General features: G+C 51.3%; 1 protein-coding gene across 1 annotated transcript in view; it reads right to left on the reverse strand.

The window, feature by feature from the left end:
• Positions 1 to 9,582: 9,582 nt before the first annotated feature.
• LOC148439530 (very-long-chain 3-oxoacyl-CoA reductase-B-like) overlaps positions 9,583 to 24,577 on the reverse strand; it is a 230,510-nt gene continuing 215,515 nt past the window's right edge. Inside the window, exon 11 of the mRNA XM_088464628.1 lies at positions 9,583 to 9,693. Coding sequence (XP_088320754.1) covers positions 9,583 to 9,693 — 111 coding nt within the window. The remainder of the gene's footprint in view (positions 9,694 to 24,577) is intronic.

Below are 24,577 nucleotides of genomic sequence, written 5' to 3' on the forward strand. Positions count from 1 at the left end.
ACTTCAGGGTCCATAGGGTTTCCACAGGATACCTTGGGGATGTCCCAAAGCAGTATCCTTTAAGGGTGGGGACGCTCCTGTGCAGAAAGGAGAATCCGCCGCCCGAAGGAAGCATCCTGAGAGGCGAAGGTGTCAAACCTGTAATACCTCACGAAGGTATGGACAGAGGACCACGTAGCAGCCTTGCAGATCTGAACTGCCGAGGCACCACGTCAAGCTGCCCACGAAGGACGTAGCAATCCTACGGTGAAACCTGTACCTTCAAAGAAGCAAGGCGAAGCCCATGATCTAGTCCCGCTTGCAGGAAGGCGAGAATCCGAGACAGATGAAACTCCTGCGGTGCATAACCTCTCGGTCGACACCACTGGAAGAACGTATGCCACACGCGATGGTATATCCTCGCGGAAGACGGTTTCCGAGCTCGTAACATGGTACGCACCACAGAGCTGGAAAACCCCCGGGACCTCAGCATGGCCGTCTCAACAGCCACGCCGTCAAAGACAGCCGAGTCAGGTCCGGGTGAAGGCAAGGACCCTGAGACAGAAGGTCCGGTCGTAGCGGCAACCGCAGAGGACTGTCTACGGACAGACCCTGAAGGTCTGAGAACCAGTGCCGTCTGGGCCATGCGGGAGCTATCAACAGGAGCGTCCCTCCTTCCTGTTTGAATTTCCGGATTACCCGTGGAAGAAGGGAGACCGGAGGGAACAGGTATGCGAACCGGAACGTCCACCGGACGGACAGAGCATCCACCAGAGACGCCCCTTCGTCTCTTGTGCGAGACCTGTACACCGACAACTTGTTGTTGTGCCGGGACGCCATGAGGTCGATCTCTGGAAGACCCCACCTATCCACCAGCAGTTGAAAAACGTCCGGGTGCAAGGACCATTCCCCTGGATGAACGTCCTGGCGACTTAGAAAGTCCGCCTCCCAATTTAGCACTCCCGGGATGAAGACCGCTGATATGGCCGGAAGATTGTGCTCCGCCCAAACCAGGATCCGAGAGACCTCTACGAGAGCCGCCCGACTGCGAGTTCCTCCTTGCCTGTTTATGTAGGCCACGGTGGTAGCGTTGTCCGACTGGACCTGCACAGGGTGACCCTGGAGAAACCGATGTGCCTGCTGGAGAGCATTGAAGACCGCACGGAGTTCCAAGATATTTATTGGAAGCTCCGCTTCTGTCGGCGTCCACCTGCCCTGGAACAAGTGTGGACCCGAAACTGCTCCCCAGCCCCGAAGACTGGCGTCCGTTGTCAACAGGACCCAATTTGGAACCCAGAACGGACGTCCCTTGTTGAGGTGGGTCGTCTGTAACCACCACGCAAGGGACAGGCGAACCTCCGGGGTGATCACAATCGTCTGGGACTTCAGAGACTGAGGCAGCCCGTTCCACTTGGACAGGATCAGGTACTGCAGAGGTCTGGAGTGAAACTGGGCGTATTCCACCATGTCGAACACCGACACCATGGAGCCCAGTAACCTCATCGCCGAGTGTAGGGACACCCGGCGGCTGTGCAGACAACTGCGCACCTTTGACTGTAAAGCAGAGATCTTGTCCTCCGTCACGAAGATCCTTTGCTGTCCCGAGTCCAATAAGGCTCCAAGATGCAGAATCCTCTGAGACGGGATTAGAGTGGACTTCTGCCAGTTGATTAGCCAGCCGTGCCGTTGCAGCAGTGCAATGGTCAGGTCCAAGTGGCGTAACAGGAGCTCTGGAGATCCTGCCACCAATAACAGGTCGTCCAAGTACGGCAACATGCGGACTCCCTGCAGCCGCAGAGAAGCCGCCATGATCGCCATCACCTTGGTGAAAACACGTGGTGCTGTCGCCAGGCCAAAAGGTAACGCCCGAAACTGGAAGTGGTCGCTGCGGATTGCAAACCTGAGGAACTGTTGATGGCGCAAAAGAATAGGGACATGCAGGTAAGCGTCCTGTATGTCCAATGACACCATGTAGTCCCCAGGTTCCAGCGCCAGAATGATGGACCGTAGGGTCTCCATCCGAAACTTCGGGACCCGCAAAGACTTGTTGAGTGCTTTGAGGTTGAGAATCGGACGATACGACCCATTGGGTTTCTGTACCAAAAATAGATTTGAATAGAAACCCTGGCCCCTCTGGGAGAATGGAACAGGTACTATAACTCCAGCCTGGAGCATAGTGTGCAATACCTTCCGCAGCTCTGTAGCCTTGTTCCGATCTGATGGTAGACCCGTGGTGAAGAATCGAGATGGAGAGGGCGTATCCGTGGGAAACCACCTCCAGAACCCAAGTGTCTGTCGTAGTGGCCGACCAACACTGGGCGAACTGCAGCAGGCGGCCTCCCACCCTGGGATCCCCCAAAGGGAGGCCCAGACCGTCAGGCCGCAGGCTTGTCATCTGGCTTGGGGTCCGGACGTCTGGTACTCCATGCCTGCTTCCGGGGCTTGGCCGATTTCTTAGGACCAGCCTGTCGAGGAAACGACTGTGGTTTGGGCCTGCCCTGGGCCCTAGATGACCGAAAGGATGATGGTCCAGAAGGAGCAGCGGGAGACAAGCCGATTTGGCTGCCGCCAGCGTAGCCACAATCTTATCCAGATCCGGACCGAAGAGAACTCCGGTAAACGGCAACACCTCCAGACCCTTTTTGGAATCTGTGTCCGCCTTCCAGGATCGCAGCCACAAGGTGCGACGAGCAGCCACCGCTGCTGAAGAAATTCTAGACACCAGAGTACTAATGTCTAGGGACGCCTCGTTGATATAAGTGGCCGAATCACGGAGATTACCAATCAACTCCGCCTGTTCGGCCGGACAGTCGGAATCAAAAGAAGCCTCTAATGAATCCGCCCAGCGCTCCATCGCTCTGGCAACCCAGCAAATGGCCATAGCCGGTCGTGCTGCCCCCCCCCCCCGCAAGGGAATAAGCGGACTTCAGGCAGATCTCCACCTTGCGGTCCATAGCATCCTTAAGGGAGGACATAGATGGCATCGGCAATGTGGCACTACGAACAAGACGGGTCACGTGAGAATCCACCTGTGGAGGGGATTCCCACTTTGCAAAATAATTATCCGCGAACGCATAAGCCACCGCCAGGCGTCTCTGCGGCTGGTATCTTTTGCCAGGCTGTTTCCACGCCTCCTCTAAATGGTCCACCAACTGACCCGAAAGAGGAAAGACTGTGGCATCGCCCTTCACATCTTTGAAAAAGGCATACTTAGATTTAGCCGCTGGGGGAACTTCGTCCTCAATCACCAAGGCTGTGCGGACCGCCCGAATAAGTCCAGGAATATATACTTTGGACTTAGCATCAGCGTCCTTAGTGTGGAGAGGTTCCTGATCGTAAGGATCCAGAATCTCCCCATCATCAGACGTCCCCTCATCATCCTCATAAGGAGCCGACAGAGACGCCACCGGCCGTTTATGCGGCCGCATCACAGACTCCCCTTGCAACACATCCGACAAGTGCTGTACAGAACTCGTCGGAGTTAACCCACGCTGGCTCCTGTGAAACCGGGAGCGGGGAAATAGGGAGACTGTGGGGTACCACCAATTGTCGTGGGAAACCCTGCATGGGTGACGACACCACTGACTGCTGGGATAAACCCATCGGTGTAAACGCGGACTGCGGAGCTAACTGGCCCACTAAGGCTGTAAGCGCCTGAGCGAAACAAGCCCAGGGCGGCTCCTGTACCGGTGCTGTAACCGTAAGAGGCCGCGCCATGGACAAGCACTGCCAGCAAAGGCCCTCCGCGCTACCCTCCCCCTCTTTACACGTAGTACACTGAAGCCGGAGGGGAAAATCACTTTCGGACATGATGGCACCACGTATGTGACCTCTCTCACCAATTATAACTTAAATAGGCGAGAGACCACCCTGCAGCACCGCACCGCAAGGGCTTAGCAGAAAGAACAGGGACAGTAATAAAGCTGACAGTTTAGAGAAAAGTTACAGGCAACAGCGCTAGCACAGTCACATACAATGCAAAGAAAATCAATTCCTGCACTAACAGCGCTGATCACTCAACTACGCAGACACAGGGCCTGGTAGGACACAGCGCTGCATACACAGACCAGACCACAGCGGAGGAGAGGTATGCGGGGGGACCCTGACCACGATGCTTCCGTCCAGCGCTTCCAGCAGCGTTCACCATGCATTCTGGAGAAGATGGCCGCCGAGGAGCAGAGAGGAGGCTGGCCTGGGGGAGGAGCGCTCCCACAGGACCAGTCGGCAGCGTGCAGAGAGGGCTGTGTGCAGCGGGGGAGGCGCCGGCTGTGTGACAGGGAAGGCGCGCTCCCCTGGCATGCATTTAACCCCTGGGATGCCACAGCGCTACCGCTCTGCTGCGGTCCGCTGTCCCAGGGGGTAGTGGAAAGCGCAGGTTGGTCGCCTGGCTTCACGCTGCAGCCAGTCCCCAGGGAGCCCCCTGCCTGGGGACTTAGGACCATGTGACCAGCGGGGACCCCTTGGATCCGGCCATGGTCCGGAACATCTGAGGTCACCACTAGCTGTGACCCCGGATCGGTACCGGCGTTCTGGTACCGGCGGGGGTGTAGGGAAGACAGCATGGACGTCAGGACTGACTGTCCATGCTGTACATCCAGATGTGTAGCCACAGCTGCACTGAAGAAAGCTTCAGGGGCTCTTCTAGCCCCCACTCCGACAGGTGCACCCGACTCCAGCCGGGCACCAAACTAAACAGGTGCCTTGGCTCGGGGTATAGGAGGGGGACCCTAGTGCATCCTGGAAGGCTGAAAAGCTTAACTCTATGGTGCCCAGCGACTGACATCACACCTATACCCCAAGGTATCCTGTGGAACCCTATGGACCCTGAAGTAGAAAAGGGCGTTACCCAGGTGCGGCACTAATGAGATAGGCCAACTGCAATCTGCCGCCGGCAATCTCTAGTCTAGATTGCCGGCACGGGATGGTAGTGGGCGGGGTTGATCGGATGCCTACTGGTCATCCCGTGGTTTTGTCAGCACAGTTCTGATATGAGGGGACGGGTGCCACCGTCCTGCAGTCGGCACGTTTATCCCAGGGACGGTTGATGAGAGGCGGGAGCTTGTGCGCAGCCTCCATGCCACCCCTCCTCTCTTGCTGGCAAATGCACAGAGTAGACTCCCAATGGTTTCTCAGGCGCCATCAGACATGCACAGCCATGGCCTAAAGTTTTGAGAATGACACAAGTGTTGGTTTTCACAAAGTTTGCCTAATCAATGCGTGGAGTTTGTCAGAATTTGTGGGTTTTGTTTGTCCACCCGCCTCTTGAGGATTGATCACAAGTTTTCAATGGAATTAGGGGAGTTTCCTGGCCATGGACCCAAAATTCCAATATTTTATTCCCCGAGCCACTTAGTGATCACTTTTGCCTTATGGCAAGGTGCTCCATCATGCTGGAAAAGGCATTGTTCCTCACCAAACTGTCCTTGCATGGTTGGGAGAAGTTGCTCTTGGAGGCTGTTTTGGTCCCATTCTTTATTCATGGCTGTGTTCTTAGGACAAATTGTGAGTGAGCCCACGCTCTTGGCTGAGAAGGAACCCCGCACATGTTGGGTGTTGCTGGGTGATGGGTGCTGTGCTGGGAGAGGGGTTCTGGATAAGAGAAGAGGAGTTAGCGGCGGTGCTAGGGGGCATCAGCCACAATCTTACCAATGGCATCAATTTGGTTAGGGCTGGCTCTGCAGGTAAAAGAGGACTGACAAGAGAATGAGGTAGGAAAAGAGGGAGGCTGGTGTAGAGGGAGGAGAGAAACAATATAGGCCGATGAGTGGAATGAGATGGATAACAAGTATGGGTATGGGGCAGGTAAAGTGGGAATGGGGAGTTAAAATGTTTAGGTTAGTAAAGACGGGGGGAGTAAAGGACTTGTTTTTTCATGTCAGTGTTGGCTGCCCTGCAGCTGACCCAGCATCTCCTGTAAAGGCTTGGCCTGGCTTCCTAGCCTGCATCTTAAGCATTGAGTTAGAACCGGACTTTGAACTGAATTTGGACTTTGGCCTAGTTTTGATCAAATTAAACAAGGGCTTGGTACATATGCTCCTCAGTGTGGAAACAGATGCATTGAAGCCATGTGGGCATAATATGGTAAAACTTCATGCCCAGGCTTAACTCTTGGCAGGCAGCATAAAGACATTGGGGTAGATGCATTATAGCATCCCGCATCGTGCCGCTATAGCTCTTCCTTCTTCGTCTCTTTACCGAGGTGGAGCAGGAAAGCAGCACTGACAAGATGTGTTAACATCTCCTCTGCCGGAGTGAAAACTCCCCCCTCAGGCGATTCCTTTTGGACCTCACAGAGCATCAGCATAGTGCTGCCGTGCTGTCTCCAGTAAATGACTTATTAGTGATATATAACGCTGCTCATTTGTTTGTGTTTCTTTTTTTATATTTTGTTATATCTTTATTTTGTTTCTGTTGCAAACGGAACTGAAAGCTGGTATTTAATCTTCCACCAGCTGTCTAACATACGTGACCTGACCAGTCAACTCACAAATGCTCCCTGCAACAGAGCCCGGCTTGGCGCAGTGGTAACTCAGGTCCGGTTGGCGTAGAGGCAAGCTGTGTAATGCTCAGTAGCCCTGGCGATATTTAGATGATACATTTTTCCGCGGCAAGAGGTGTTCTCTTATTGATTTGTTCTGTAGCCCCTCACGAGACAACTTTTTGACATATTCTGCAGAGCATATTATACTTTGAGCTGGAATAGACCTGGATTACAACACATTACACCTTATTTTATTACGTGCGACTGTAACAGGGTACTATAATTACAATCCTGAATATTGAATGACGAGCTGACACAAAAGACGTATACGAAAATATTATTTACTTAACATCAAATCAAGAGTCAATGATTTCCAGTTATATGCACCCTAAAGTCTTCACAGAGGAGCACCGACACAGCTGTTCATCCCACAGAAGAGACCTCCAAATGACTGTCTCACTTTGCACTCCATCAATAGCTTCTTATGTAAGAACTAATCGAGTCCTCTTTCTTAGATATTGGTTAACAATACTAACTTTAGACAGTAGATGGCAGTAATACTCTAGTCTAAGTATAAAATGTAAACTGTGCATTATATAATTATCTATTTCTTAGATTGATTGTTACTTCTGATAACAGCACAAAAGACAATTTATTGCAGTCTCTCTCAGTGGTTTCATACCATTTTGTAGTCTGATACTTCATGGTCTGGGAATGTGAAAGCCTGTACACATACACTATCCCATGTAAGCACTGACAATATGTAAATGTATACATGCACTGTTCAACCTGACCTGCTGATGTGTGTTTTAAAGCTTTCATTATAGGTAAAGCATGATATATATATATATATATATATATATATATAAATACATTAAGATCTTGTATAACCGATATAAACTTAATATCACCTGTGTTTCATATATAAATGTAATCTCACTTTAATTATACTTTATTATAAATGTGTGTTAATTAATTTACTCCTGTAATAGTAGTTCTCTTTGGCCTTGTTTTATGTATATAGACAAAGCTTTTCTTATTCTGTAGAGCATATGCATAGTAATTATCAGTATAAAGGCAGAATTTACTAAGCATCGCATTCACTATACCATACATTTTGCCAATTATCAGGTACATATAATCACCGGTATGTACCTAGAAATGCGCAGAGGACAGCTGTTCTGGTAATAGCTGTCCTTTGTGATAGAGGAATTTCCGGGTTTATCACCCAGTAGTCACTCTGGCGTCCTTCTGGGCATGTGCAGAATGACAGGCGCGCCGCAGGGGGTGCTGGGAGGGATCAGATTGGCTTATAGGCTTCAATTAGGTAACGTCACCAGGTCCAAGCTCCGGAATATATCGCATTCCGGAGCTTGGTGCATGTGGCAATGCGGCCAAAACTCAGAAAATATATATATTTTTTTCCAGTCTTTTCCGCATTTCAGGCTTTAGTACATACCGGCGTAGTACATGGATGGCAAGACTATCTTTCTAAAAAACTGTGAATATATTCCCGATCTTTGTCACCCTCTAGGCATACCAGTAATCATAGATAATATCTGTCACTATGAGGGCCACGCTAGGCACATGTCTCATCCACCATCATTGTATATTCGTAGGGCGCCACTAACCTCTGTGGTGCTGGAAAACAAATCATCCAATGTATAAAAGCAAGGGAGCAAGCGAAGGAGGGGAGACCACGGCAGCACAGGGGACTGGGAACCTCATTCAGAGCCGGTCGCACAGAGCGTGCGGTCGGTCTGAATGAGGGGAGGACGTCTTGAATTTTCAAGACGTCCCCCTTTGCGGTGGTAAGGCTGTGGGTTAACACCCACAGCCTTACGACCGCCTAAGGTGATGGTCGCGATGGTCAAGACCATCGCGACCATCGGGGCTTACGACGAGACCCTAGGGTAGGGTCTCCCTTGTCGTAAGCCCCGGAGATGTCAGTGGGGCCGCCCCCAAACGGTAGGCGTTCCCATGGGAACGCCCCCGTTTGGGCTGCCACCCCCCCACCCCGCCTTCCAAACGGGGCGAGCTGTCAATCAACATCGACAGCTCGCCCCATTTGGATCGAGACCCGCTACGACCGGCGCTGTCGGTGGCGCCGTCGTGCGCATGCTCTGTGGGGGGCCATCGGCCCGGTCCGTGCACATCGGCGCTAACAACCGGGCCTGAATGACCCCCTGGATGTGTGGAGTGGATCTGAGGACCGAGCCAAGGATGACACCAAGGCTGCGGCCTTAGGGAGCAGGCATGAGTGTGATATTGTCAGTGGGGAGAGACTGAAGGAGGGGATTTGACAGAGGAGGGAGGGGGTGACGAGATCCGATTTGGACATGTTGAGCCTTAGATTGCGTTGGGACATCCAAGCAGAGATGGCAGCTGCACAGAGGTGGTAGTGGAGGTAAGGATAGATAGAACATAAGAGAAGAGATATATGGCCTGATTTCGAGGTGCACGCAGCTGACAGATGTTGGAAGTACTGCGCACATGCGTCCTGGCGTACCATAGAGGACAGTGCCGCAAGGCGAAGAGAGTGCAGGAGAGGGCAATGAGAATCCACGTCAGAGAGTGATAACGGCAACTACATTGATGGAACTGTGTGTAGTATTCATTCTAGCACCCTGCATCCGTTACAACCAGTGCAGTTCCCCTTTCCGACCTGGGGTGTTGCTCTCTGTTCTGGTGCTTCTAGCACACTCTGATCTGTATCTTAGCAGTTTGTTGCATCAGCTGAGTGCTAGAAGCACCAGAGCAGAAAGTGACACCCCAGGCAGGAAAGGGACTGCGCGGGTTGTGTCAGGTGCAGGGTGCTAGAATGAACACTATATGTACAGAGGGCCGATGGTTAGCATACATCTCCCGTGTTTAGGGTCCTGCGATCTTGCTCACAGTCCCTCCTAGCTGTAGCTTGATTGATATTTTGCAGCGTTTTGGGGTGGCGGTGCAGGGGCGTAGCTGGCCACCGTTCCCAGAAAAAGGCCTCGTCTGTGCAGTACCGCCCATCTCTAAATCAGGCCCAGAGAATGAAGACAGCTGTAATAATTTGTATAGCAATCCATTTCATTCACAGGCATAGCAACACCCCCCCGCCCCCCTCCGCTCTCATGTCACGCGCTCTAATCCAATTTCGGCTGTTCAAACAGAGCGCGGTAGATGCGGTAAGCGATGACGCCACAGAGCTTGGAGCTGAGAACCTTGTCCGACAGCACCTGGTCCAATGCGTAACTCTGGAAGACAGATGTGATACAGCATAAGCATTCGGAATACAGGGACGGCAATCACACGGCTGTACAGAACAAGATCTGATAATGGCAGTCACCAGTATACAGGGACGGCAATCACACGGCTGTACAGAACATGATCTTCTAATGGCAGTCACCAGTACACAGGGACGGCAATCACACGGCTGTACAGAACAAGATCTGCTAATGGCTGTCACCAGTATACAGGGACGGCAATCACACGGCTGTACAGAACAAGATCTGCTAATGGCAGTCACCAGTACACAGGGACGGCAATCACACGGCTGTACAGAACAAGATCTGCTAATGGCAGTCACCAGTATACAGAGACGGCAATCACACGGCTGTACAGAACAAGATCTGCTAATGGCAGTCACCAGTATACAGGGACGGCAATCACACGGCCGTACAGAAAAAGATCTGCTAATGGCAGTCACCAGTATACAGGGACGGCAATCACACGGCTGTACAGAACATGATCTGCTAATGACAGTCACCAGTACACAGGGACGGCAATCACACGGCTGTACAGAACATGATCTGCTAATGGCAGTCACCAGTATACAGGGACGGCAATCACACGGCTGTACAGGACATGATCTGCTAATGGCAGTCACCAGTATACAGGGACGGCAATCACACGGCTGTACAGAACAAGATCTGCTAATGGCAGTCACCAGTATACAGGGACGGCAATCACACGGCTGTACAGGACATGATCTGCTAATGGCAGTCACCAGTATACAGGGACGGCAATCACACGGCTGTACAGAACAAGATCTGCTAATGGCAGTCACCAGTACACAGGGACGGCAATCACACGGCTGTACAGAACATGATCTTCTAATGGCAGTCACCAGTACACAGGGACGGCAATCACACGGCTGTACAGAACAAGATCTGCTAATGGCTGTCACCAGTATACAGGGACGGCAATCACACGGCTGTACAGAACAAGATCTGCTAATGGCAGTCACCAGTACACAGGGACGGCAATCACACGGCTGTACAGAACAAGATCTGCTAATGGCAGTCACCAGTATACAGAGACGGCAATCACACGGCTGTACAGAACAAGATCTGCTAATGGCAGTCACCAGTATACAGGGACGGCAATCACACGGCCGTACAGAAAAAGATCTGCTAATGGCAGTCACCAGTACACAGGGACGGCAATCACACGGCTGTACAGAACATGATCTTCTAATGGCAGTCACCAGTACACAGGGACGGCAATCACACGGCTGTACAGAACAAGATCTGCTAATGGCTGTCACCAGTATACAGGGACGGCAATCACACGGCTGTACAGAACAAGATCTGCTAATGGCAGTCACCAGTACACAGGGACGGCAATCACACGGCTGTACAGAACAAGATCTGCTAATGGCAGTCACCAGTATACAGAGACGGCAATCACACGGCTGTACAGAACAAGATCTGCTAATGGCAGTCACCAGTATACAGGGACGGCAATCACACGGCCGTACAGAAAAAGATCTGCTAATGGCAGTCACCAGTATACAGGGACGGCAATCACACGGCTGTACAGAACATGATCTGCTAATGACAGTCACCAGTACACAGGGACGGCAATCACACGGCTGTACAGAACATGATCTGCTAATGGCAGTCACCAGTATACAGGGACGGCAATCACACGGCTGTACAGGACATGATCTGCTAATGGCAGTCACCAGTATACAGGGACGGCAATCACACGGCTGTACAGAACAAGATCTGCTAATGGCAGTCACCAGTATACAGGGACGGCAATCACACGGCTGTACAGGACATGATCTGCTAATGGCAGTCACCAGTATACAGGGACGGCAATCACACGGCTGTACAGAACAAGATCTGCTAATGGCAGTCACCAGTACACAGGGACGGCAATCACACGGCTGTACAGAACATGATCTGCTAATGGCAGTCACCAGTATACAGGGACGGCAATCACACGGCTGTACAGGACATGATCTGCTAATGACAGTCACCAGTACACAGGGACGGCAATCACACGGCTGTACAGAACATGATCTGCTAATGGCAGTCACCAGTATACAGGGACGGCCGGCAATCACACGGCCGTACAGAACAAGATCTGCTAATGGCAGTCACCAGTATACAGGGACAGCAATCACACGGCCGTACAGAACATGATCTGCTAATGACAGTCACCAGTACACAGGGACGGCAATCACACGGCCGTACAGAACATGATCTGCTAATGGCAGTCACCAGTATACAGGGACGGCAATTACACGGCTGTACAGAACATGATCTGCTAATGGCAGTCACCAGTATACAGGGACGGCAATCACACGGCTGTACAGAACATGATCTGCTAATGACAGTCACCAGTACACAGGGACGGCAATCACACGGCTGTACAGAACATGATCTGCTAATGGCAGTCACCAGTATACAGGGACGGCCGGCAATCACACGGCCGTACAGAACAAGATCTGCTAATGGCAGTCACCAGTATACAGGGACAGCAATCACACGGCCGTACAGAACATGATCTGCTAATGACAGTCACCAGTACACAGGGACGGCAATCACACGGCCGTACAGAACATGATCTGCTAATGGCAGTCACCAGTATACAGGGACGGCAATTACACAGCTGTACAGGACATGATCTGCTAATGGCAGTCACCAGTATACAGGGACGGCAATCACACGGCTGTACAGAACATGATCTGCTAATGACAGTCACCAGTACACAGGGACGGCAATCACACGGCTGTACAGAACATGATCTGCTAATGGCAGTCACCAGTATACAGGGACGGCCGGCAATCACACGGCCGTACAGAACAAGATCTGCTAATGGCAGTCACCAGTATACAGGGACAGCAATCACACGGCCGTACAGAACATGATCTGCTAATGACAGTCACCAGTACACAGGGACGGCAATCACACGGCCGTACAGAACATGATCTGCTAATGGCAGTCACCAGTATACAGGGACGGCAATTACACAGCTGTACAGGACATGATCTGCTAATGGCAGTCACCAGTATACAGGGACGGCAATCACACGGCTGTACAGAACATGATCTTCTAATGGCAGTCACCAGTATACAGAGACGGCAATCACACGGCTGTACAGGATAAGATCTGCTAATGGCAATCACCAGTACACAGGGACGGCAATCACACGGCTGTACAGGATAAGATCTGCTAATGGCAGTCACCAGTACACAGGGACGGCAATCACACGGCTGTACAGAACAAGATCTGCTAATGGCAGTCACCAGTACACAGGGACGGCAATCACGCGGCTGTACAGAACAAGATCTGCTAATGGCAGTCACCAGTACACAGGGACGGCAATCACACGGCTGTACAGGACATGATCTGCTAATGGCAGTCACCAGTACACAGGGACGGCAATCACACGGCTGTACAGGACATGATCTGCTAATGGCAGTCACCAGTACACAGGGACGGCAATCACACGGCTGTACAGGACATGATCTGCTAAAGGCAGTCACCAGTATACAGGGACGGCAATCACACGGCTGTACAGGATAAGATCTGATAATGGCAGTCACCAGTATATAGGGACGGCAATCACACGGCTGTACAGGACATGATCTGCTAATGGCAGTCACCAGTACACAGGGACGGCAATCACACGGCTGTACAGGACATGATCTGCTAATGGCAGTCACCAGTACACAGAGACGGCAATCACGCGGCTGTACAGAACAAGATCTGCTAATGGCAGTCACCAGTACACAGGGACGGCAATCACGCGGCTGTACAGAACAAGATCTGCTAATGGCAGTCACCAGTACACAGGGACGGCAATCACGCTGCTGTACAGAACAAGATCTGCTAATGGCAGTCACCAGTATACAGGGACGGCAATTACACGGCTGTACAGGATAAGATCTGATAATGGCAGTCACCAGTATACAGGGACGGCAATCACACGGCTGTACAGAACAAGATCTGCTAATGGCAGTCACCAGTATACAGGGACGGCAATCACACGGCTGTACAGAACATGATCTGATAATGGCAGTCACCAGTACACAGGGACGGCAATCACACGGCCGTACAGGACATCATCTGCTAATGGCAGTAACCAGTATACAGGGACGGCAATCACACGGCTGTACAGAACATGATCTGCTAATGGCAGTCACCAGTACACAGAGACGGCAATCACGCGGCTGTACAGAACAAGATCTGCTAATGGCAGTCACCAGTACACAGGGACGGCAATCACACGGCTGTACAGAACAAGATCTGCTAATGGCAGTCACCAGTACACAGGGACGGCAATCACACGGCTGTACGGAACAAGATCTGCTAATGGCAGTCACCAGTACACAGGGACGGCAATCACACGGCTGTACGGAACAAGATCTGCTAATGGCAGTCACCAGTACACAGGGACGGCAATCACACGGCCGTACAGAACATGATCTGCTAATGGCAGTCACCAGTACACAGGGACGGCAATCACACGGCTGTACAGGACATGATCTGCTAATGGCAGTCACCAGTACACAGGGACGGCAATCACACGGCTGTACAGGACATGATCTGCTAATGGCAGTCACCAGTATACAGGGACGGCAATCACACGGCTGTACAGGATAAGATCTGCTAATGGCAGTCACCAGTACACAGGGACGGCAATCACACGGCTGTACAGAACAAGATCTGCTAATGGCAGTCACCAGTACACAGGGACGGCAATCACGCGGCTGTACAGAACAAGATCTGCTAATGGCAGTCACCAGTACACAGGGACGGCAATCACACGGCTGTACAGGACATGATCTGCTAATGGCAGTCACCAGTACACAGGGACGGCAATCACACGGCTGTACAGGACATGATCTGCTAATGGCAGTCACCAGTACACAGGGACGGCAATCACACGGCTGTACAGGACATGATCTGCTAATGGCAGTCACCAGTATACAGGGACGGCAATCACATGGCTGTACAGGATAAGATCTGATAATGGCAGTCACCAGTATACAGGGACGGCAATCACACGGCTGTACAGGACATGATCTGCTAATGGCAGTCACCAGTACACAGGGACGGCAATCACACGGCTGTACAGGACATGATCTGCTAATGGCAGTCACCAGTACACAGAGACGGCAATCACGCGGCTGTACAGAACAAGATCTGCTAATGGCAGTCACCAGTACACAGGGACGGCAATCACGCGGCTGTACAGAACAAGATCTGCTAATGGCAGTCACCAGTACACAGGGACGGCAATCACGCTGCTGTACAGAACAAGATCTGCTAATGGCAGTCACCAGTATACAGGGACGGCAATTACACGGCTGTACAGGATAAGATCTGATAATGGCAGTCACCAGTATACAGGGACGGCAATCACACGGCTGTACAGAACAAGATCTGCTAATGGCAGTCACCAGTATACAGGGACGGCAATCAAACGGCTGTACAGAACATGATCTGCTAATGGCAGTCACCAGTACACAGGGACGGCAATCACACGGCCGTACAGGACATCATCTGCTAATGGCAGTCACCAGTATACAGGGACGGCAATCACACGGCTGTACAGAACATGATCTGCTAATGGCAGTCACCAGTACACAGAGACGGCAATCACGCGGCTGTACAGAACAAGATCTGCTAATGGCAGTCACCAGTACACAGGGACGGCAATCACGCGGCTGTACAGGACATCATCTGCTAATGAAAGTCACCAGTATACAGGGACGGCAATCACACGGCTGTACAGAACAAGATCTGCTAACGGCAGTCACCAGTATACAGGGACGGCAATCACACGGCTGTACAGGACAAGATCTGCTAATGGCAGTCACCAGTACACAGGGACGGCAATCACACGGCTGTACAGAACATCATCTGCTAATGGCAGTCACCAGTACACAGCGACGGCAATCACACGGCTGTACAGATCATCATCTGCTAATGGCAGTCACCAGTACACAGGGACGGCAATCACACGGCTGTACGGAACATCATCTGCTAATGGCAGTCACCAGTACACAGGGACGGCAATCACACGGCTGTACGGAACATGATCTGCTAATGGCAGTCACCAGTACACAGGGACGGCAATCACACGGCTGTACAGAACAAGATCTGCTAATGGCAGTCACCAGTACACAGGGACGGCAATCACACGGCTGTACGGAACAAGATCTGCTAATGGCAGTCACCAGTACACAGGGACGGCAATCACACGGCTGTACGGAACATGATCTGCTAATGGCAGTCACCAGTACACAGGGACGGCAATCACACGGCTGTACGGAACATGATCTGCTAATGGCAGTCACCAGTACACAGGGACGGCAATCACACGGCTGTACGGAACATCATCTGCTAATGGCAGTCACCAGTACACAGGGACGGCAATCACACGGCCGTACAGAACATGATCTGCTATTGGCAGTCACCAGTACACAGGGACGGCAATCACACGGCTGTACAGAACAAGATCTGCTAATGGCAGTCACCAGTACACAGGGACGGCAATCACACGGCTGTACAGAACAAGATCTGCTAATGGCAGTCACCAGTACACAGGGACGGCAATGACACGGCCGTACAGAACAAGATCTGCTAATGGCAGTCACCAGTATACAGAACATGATCTGCTAATGGCAGTCACCAGCACACAGGGACGGCAATCACACGGCTGTACAGAACATGATCTGCTAATGGCAGTCACCAGTATACAGGGACGGCAATCACACGGCTGTACAGAACTTCATCTGCTAATGGCAGTCACCAGTATACAGGGACGGCAATCACACGGCTGTACAGGACAAGATCTGCTAATGGCAGTCACCAGTATACAGAGACGGCAATCACACGGCTGTACAGGACATCATCTGCTAATGGCAGTCACCAGTATACAGGGACGGCAATCACACGGCTGTACAGAACAAGATCTGCTAATGGCAGTCACCAGTATACAGGGACGGCAATCACACGGCTGTACAGAACAAGATCTGCTAATGGCAGTCACCAGTACACAGGGACGGCAATCACACGGCTGTACAGGACAAGATCTGCTAATGGCAGTCACCAGTACACAGGGACGGCAATCACACGGCTGTACAGAACATGGTCTGATAATGGCAGTCACCTGTATACAGGGACGGCAATCACACAGCTGTACAGGACATCATCTGCTAATGGCAGTCACCAGGATACAGGGACGGCAATCACACGGCTGTACAGAACAAGATCTGCTAATGGCAGTCACCAGTATACAGGGACGGCAATCACACGGCTGTACAGGACAAGATCTGCTAATGGCAGTCACCAGTATACAGGGACGGCAATCACATGGCTGTACAGGACAAGATCTGCTAATGGCAGTCACCAGTACACAGGGACGGCAATCACACGGCTGTACAGAACATGATCTGCTAATGGCAGTCACCAGTATACAGGGACACCAATCACACGCTGTACAGTACTAGATCTGATAATGGCGGTCACCAGTATACAGAGACGGCAATCACACGGCTGTACAGAACATGATCTGCTAATGGCTGTCACCAGTACACAGGGACGGCAATCACACGGCTGTACAGTACTAGATCTGATAATGGCGGTCACCAGTATACAGGGACGGCAATCACACGGCTGTACAGGACAAGATCTGCTAATGGCAGTCACCAGTACACAGGGACGGCAATCACACGGCTGTACAGAACATGATCTGATAATGGCAGTCACCAGTATACAGGGACGGCAATCACACGGCTGTACAGGACATCATCTGCTAATGGCAGTCACCAGTATACAGGGACGGCAATCACACGGCTGTACAGAACATGGTCTGCTAATGGCAGTCACCAGTACACAGGGACGGCAATCACACGGCTGTACGGGACAAGATCTGCTAATGGCAGTCACCAGTACACAGGGACGGCAATCACACGGCTGTACAGAACATCATCTGCTAATGGCAGTCACCAGTACACAGGGACGGCAATCACACGGCTGTACAGAACATCATCTGCTAATGGCAGTCACCAGCATACAGGGACGGCAATCACACCGCTGTACAGGACAAGATCTGCTAATGGCAGTCACCAGTACACAGGGACGGCAATCACACGGCTGTACAGGACATCATCTGCTAATGGCAGTCACCAGTACACAGGGACGGCAATCACACGGCTGTACAGAACATGATCTGCTAATGGCAGTCACCAGTATACAGGGACTGCAATCACACGGCTGTACAGAACATGATCTGCTAATGGCAGTCACCAGTATACAGGGACGGCAATCACACGGCTGTACAGGACAAGATCTGCTAATGGCAGTCACCAGTACACAGGGACGGCAATCACACGGCAGTACAGAACATGATCTGCTAATGGCAGTCACCAGTACACAGGGACGGCAATCACACGGCTGTACAGAACATCATCTGCTAATGGCAGTCACCAGTACACAGGGACGGCAATCACACGGCCGTCCAGAACAAGATCTGCTAATGGCAGTCACCAGTATACAGGACAAGATCTGCTAATGGCAGTCACCAGTACACAGGGACGGCAATCACACGGCTGTAGAGAACATCATCTGCTAATGGCAGTCACCAGTATACAGGGACGGCAATCGCACGGCTGTACAGGACAAGATCTGCTAATGGCAGTCACCAGTATACAGGGACGGCAATCACACGGCTGTACAGGACATCATCTGCTAATGGCAGTCACCAGTATTCAGGGACGGCAATCACACGGCTGTACAGAACATTATCTGATAATGGCAGTCACCAGTATACAGGGACAGCAATCACACGGCTGTACAGGACATCATCTGCTAATGGCAGTCACCAGTATACAGGGACGGCAATCACACGGCTGTACAGAACATGATCTGATAATGGCAGTCACCAGTATACAGGGACGGCAATCACACGGCTGTACAGAACAAGATCTGCTAATGGCAGTCACCAGTATACAGGGACGGCAATCACACGGCTGTACAGGACAAGATCTGCTAATGGCAGTCACCAGTACACAGGGACGGCAATCACACGGCTGTACAGAACATGATCTGCTAATGGCAGTCACCAGTATACAGGGACACCAATCACACGGCTGTACAGAACAAGATCTGCTAATGGCAGTCACCAGTATACAGGGACGGCAATCACACGGCTGTACAGAACATGATCTGCTAATGGCGGTCACCAGTACACAGGGACGGCAATCACACGGCTGTACAGAACAAGATCTGCTAATGGTGGTCACCAGTATACAGGGACGGCAATCACACGGCTGTACAGAACATGATCTGCTAATGGCAGTCACCAGTACACAGGGACGGCAATCACACGGCTGTACAGAACATCATCTGCTAATGGCAGTCACCAGTACACAGGGACGGCAATCACACGGCTGTACAGATCATCATCTGCTAATGGCAGTCACCAGTACACAGGGACGGCAATCACACGGCTGTACAGAACATGATCTGCTAATGGCAGTCACCAGCATACAGGGACGGCAATCACACGGCTGTACAGGACAAGATCTGCTAATGGCAGTCACCAGTACACAGGGACGGCAATCACACGGCTGTACAGAACATGATCTGCTAATGGCAGTCACCAGTATACAGGGACACCAATCACACGGCTGTACAGGACAAGATCTGCTAATGGCAGTCACCAGTACACAGGGACGGCAATCACACGGCTGTACAGAACATGATCTGATAATGGCAATCACACGGCTGTACAGGACATCATCTGCTAATGGCAGTCACCAGTACACAGGGACGGCAATCACACGGCTGTACAGGACAAGATCTGCTAATGGCAGTCACCAGTACACAGGGACGGCAATCACACGGCTGTACAGAACATCATCTGCTAATGGCAGTCACCAGTACACAGGGACGGCAATCACACGGCTGTACAGGACAAGATCTGCTAATGGCAGTCACCAGTACACAGGGACGGCAATCACACGGCTGTACAGAACAAGATCTGCTAATGGCAGTCACCAGTATACAGAGACGGCAATCACACGGCTGTACAGAACATGATCTGCTAATGGCAGTCACCAGTATACAGGGACGGCAATCACACGGCTGTACAGAACAAGATCTGCTAATGGCAGTCACCAGTACACAGGGACGGCAATCACACGGCTGTACAGAACATGATCTGATAATGGCAGTCACCAGTATACAGGGACGGCAATCACACGCTGTACAGGACATCATCTGCTAATGGCAGTCACCAGTATATAGGGACGGCAATCACACGGCTGTACAGAACATGATCTGCTAATGGCAGTCACCAGTACACAGGGACGGCAATCACACGGCTGTACAGGACAAGATCTGCTAATGGCAGTCACCAGTATACAGGGACGGCAATCACACGGCTGTACAGGACATCATCTGCTAATGGCAGTCACCAGTACACGGGGACGGCAATCACACGGCTGTACAGGACATGATCTGCTAATGGCAGTCACCAGTACACAGGGACGGCAATCACACGGCTGTACAGAACATCATCTGCTAATGGCAGTCACCAGCATACAGGGACGGCAATCACACGGCTGTACAGGACAAGATCTGCTAATGGCAGTCACCAGTACACAGGGACGGCAATCACACGGCTGTACAGAACATCATCTGCTAATGGCAGTCACCAGTACACAGGGACGGCAATCACACGGCTGTACAGATCATCATCTGCTAATGGCAGTCACCAGTACACAGGGACGGCAATCACACGGCTGTACAGAACATGATCTGCTAATGGCAGTCACCAGCATACAGGGACGGCAATCACACGGCTGTACAGGACAAGATCTGCTAATGGCAGTCACCAGTACACAGGGACGGCAATCACACGGCTGTACAGAACATGATCTGCTAATGGCAGTCACCAGTATACAGGGACACCAATCACACGGCTGTACAGGACAAGATCTGCTAATGGCAGTCACCAGTACACAGGGACGGCAATCACACGGCTGTACAGAACATGATCTGCTAATGGCAGTCACCAGTATACAGGGACACCAATCACACGGCTGTACAGGACAAGATCTGCTAATGGCAGTCACCAGTACACAGGGACGGCAATCACACGGCTGTACAGAACATGATCTGATAATGGCAATCACACGGCTGTACAGGACATCATCTGCTAATGGCAGTCACCAGTACACAGGGACGGCAATCACACGGCTGTACAGGACAAGATCTGCTAATGGCAGTCACCAGTACACAGGGACGGCAATCACACGGCTGTACAGAACATCATCTGCTAATGGCAGTCACCAGTACACAGGGACGGCAATCACACGGCTGTACAGGACAAGATCTGCTAATGGCAGTCACCAGTACACAGGGACGGCAATCACACGGCTGTACAGAACAAGATCTGCTAATGGCAGTCACCAGTATACAGAGACGGCAATCACACGGCTGTACAGAACATGATCTGCTAATGGCAGTCACCAGTATACAGGGACGGCAATCACACGGCTGTACAGAACAAGATCTGCTAATGGCAGTCACCAGTACACAGGGACGGCAATCACACGGCTGTACAGAACATGATCTGATAATGGCAGTCACCAGTATACAGGGACGGCAATCACACGCTGTACAGGACATCATCTGCTAATGGCAGTCACCAGTATATAGGGACGGCAATCACACGGCTGTACAGAACATGATCTGCTAATGGCAGTCACCAGTACACAGGGACGGCAATCACACGGCTGTACAGGACAAGATCTGCTAATGGCAGTCACCAGTATACAGGGACGGCAATCACACGGCTGTACAGGACATCATCTGCTAATGGCAGTCACCAGTACACGGGGACGGCAATCACACGGCTGTACAGGACATGATCTGCTAATGGCAGTCACCAGTACACAGGGACGGCAATCACACGGCTGTACAGAACATCATCTGCTAATGGCAGTCACCAGCATACAGGGACGGCAATCACACGGCTGTACAGGACAAGATCTGCTAATGGCAGTCACCAGTACACAGGGACGGCAATCACACGGCTGTACAGAACATCATCTGCTAATGGCAGTCACCAGTACACAGGGACGGCAATCACACGGCTGTACAGATCATCATCTGCTAATGGCAGTCACCAGTACACAGGGACGGCAATCACACGGCTGTACAGAACATGATCTGCTAATGGCAGTCACCAGCATACAGGGACGGCAATCACACGGCTGTACAGGACAAGATCTGCTAATGGCAGTCACCAGTACACAGGGACGGCAATCACACGGCTGTACAGAACATGATCTGCTAATGGCAGTCACCAGTATACAGGGACACCAATCACACGGCTGTACAGGACAAGATCTGCTAATGGCAGTCACCAGTACACAGGGACGGCAATCACACGGCTGTACAGAACATGATCTGATAATGGCAGTCACCAGTATACAGGGACGGCAATCACACGGCTGTACAGGACATCATCTGCTAATGGCAGTCACCAGTATATAGGGACGGCAATCACACGGCTGTACAGAACATGATCTGCTAATGGCAGTCACCAGTACACAGGGACGGCAATCACACGGCTGTACAGGACAAGATCTGCTAATGGCAGTCACCAGTATACAGGGACGGCAATCACACGGCTGTACAGAACATCATCTGCTAATGGCAGTCACCAGTACACAGGGACGGCAATCACACGGCTGTACAGGACAAGATCTGCTAATGGCAGTCACCAGTACACAGGGACAGCAATCACACGGCTGTACAGAACAAGATCTGCTAATGGCAGTCACCAGTATACAGAGACGGCAATCACACGGCTGTACAGAACATGATCTGCTAATGGCAGTCACCAGTACACAGGGACGGCAATCACACGGCTGTACAGAACAAGATCTGCTAATGGCAGTCACCAGTACACAGGGACGGCAATCCCACGCTGTACAGGACATCATCTGCTAATGGCAGTCACCAGTATATAGGGACGGCAATCACACGGCTGTACAGAACATGATCTGCTAATGGCAGTCACCAGTACACAGGGACGGCAATCACACGGCTGTACAGGACAAGATCTGCTAATGGCAGTCACCAGTATACAGGGACGGCAATCACACGGCTGTACAGGACATCATCTGCTAATGGCAGTCACCAGTACACAGGGACGGCAATCACACGGCTGTACAGGACATGATCTGCTAATGGCAGTCACCAGTACACAGGGACGGCAATCACACGGCTGTACAGAACATCATCTGCTAATGGCAGTCACCAGCATACAGGGACGGCAATCACACGGCTGTACAGGACAAGATCTGCTAATGGCAGTCACCAGTACACAGGGACGGCAATCACACGGCAGTACAGAACAAGATCTGCTAATGGCAGTCACCAGTACACAGGGACGGCAATCACACGGCTGTACAGAACATGATCTGCTAATGGCAGTCACCAGTACACAGGGACGGCAATCACACGGCTGTACAGAACAAGATCTGCTAATGGCAGTCACCAGTATACAGGGACGGCAATCACACGGCTGTACAGAACATGATCTGATAATGGCAGTCACCAGTATACAGGGACGGCAATCACATGGCTGTACAGGACAAGATCTGCTAATGGCAGTCACCAGTATGCAGGGACGGCAATCACACGGCTGTACAGAACAAGATCTGCTAATGGCAGTCACCAGTATACAGGGACGGCAATCACACGGCTGTACAGGACAAGATCTGCTAATGGCAGTCACCAGTATACAGGGGAAGGGATTCTTATTATGCATCACTGTCACATTGGAATATTTTTGAGTATTAATGTTAAGGGCATATTCAATTGGCCACAAGTTTTTGGTGCATATTAACAACTTGGCTATCGCGCCCAATTTCGGATTAACACAGCTGTATGTGCTCCCGATTCCTTGCATTATCCAAATGAAAAAAAAATGTTTGCGGTAATTCTTTTGCCAAAAACACGTGGGAATGTTTTAAAAAATATAGTAAAATAAACCCATACCCTAAAAAAAAATTCAAAGATATATTGGATAACAGTATATGGGGTAAATTTACTAAGAATCGAGTCTGAACGAGTTTGATTTTTTTTTAAACTCTATTTGCACTGCCGACATTTGGGTGATTTGATGCTTCTGAAACTCACAAATTTACTAAGAAGTGAGTTTATCTGGGATCCAGTTGGCCGATGGTGAAGCAGATCAAGATTTCTCACCCGAGTTGCAAGTTTAGATAATTTCTCACCCGAGTTTGCCGTGTCTTCTCTCCGCCAAACTCTCCCAAACAAGCAGCCTGCACAAATCAGTGAGATATGTGAAGGCTGCTTGTGTTATACCTGTCAAAAGAGGGTTAAATGTTAAAAAATGTGGGATCCCCCCAAAAAAGCATAACCAGCCCCGGGTTTCTCAGCCTGTCCTGGTTCCTAACAATACGGGGAAAAAAACCGAGTAGAGTTACCCCATATTTTAGGAACCAGCACTGGGCTGCTGAGCCTTTCCTGGTTTTAAAAATAGGGGTCCCCCTATTTTTAAAACCAGCACTGGACTCAAATCTGGCCGGGGTGTAATGCCACAGCCAAGGGACCCTTTCACCAGGTCTCCCCAGCCAAAGCATTATCACTCCAAGAGAGTCAGGCCAAGCCGGGGATCTCAGGGAGGTGGGGAGCCCCCAATAAAGGGCCCCCCCTCATTCAAGCACACCAGGCTTAGGCTGAAGCCCGGGGCTCCTCCCCGCACAACCGGGGCTGTGGGTACAGGGGCTGTGAAAATAGATAGAAACTATTGTTTTTTACAGTGGAACTACAGATGCCAGTTCTTTGGCAC

The sequence above is a fragment of the Taudactylus pleione genome, unplaced genomic scaffold (assembly GCF_031769625.1).
Source record: "Taudactylus pleione unplaced genomic scaffold, aTauple2 ptg001724l, whole genome shotgun sequence".
NCBI classification, from domain to species: domain Eukaryota; kingdom Metazoa; phylum Chordata; class Amphibia; order Anura; family Myobatrachidae; genus Taudactylus; species Taudactylus pleione.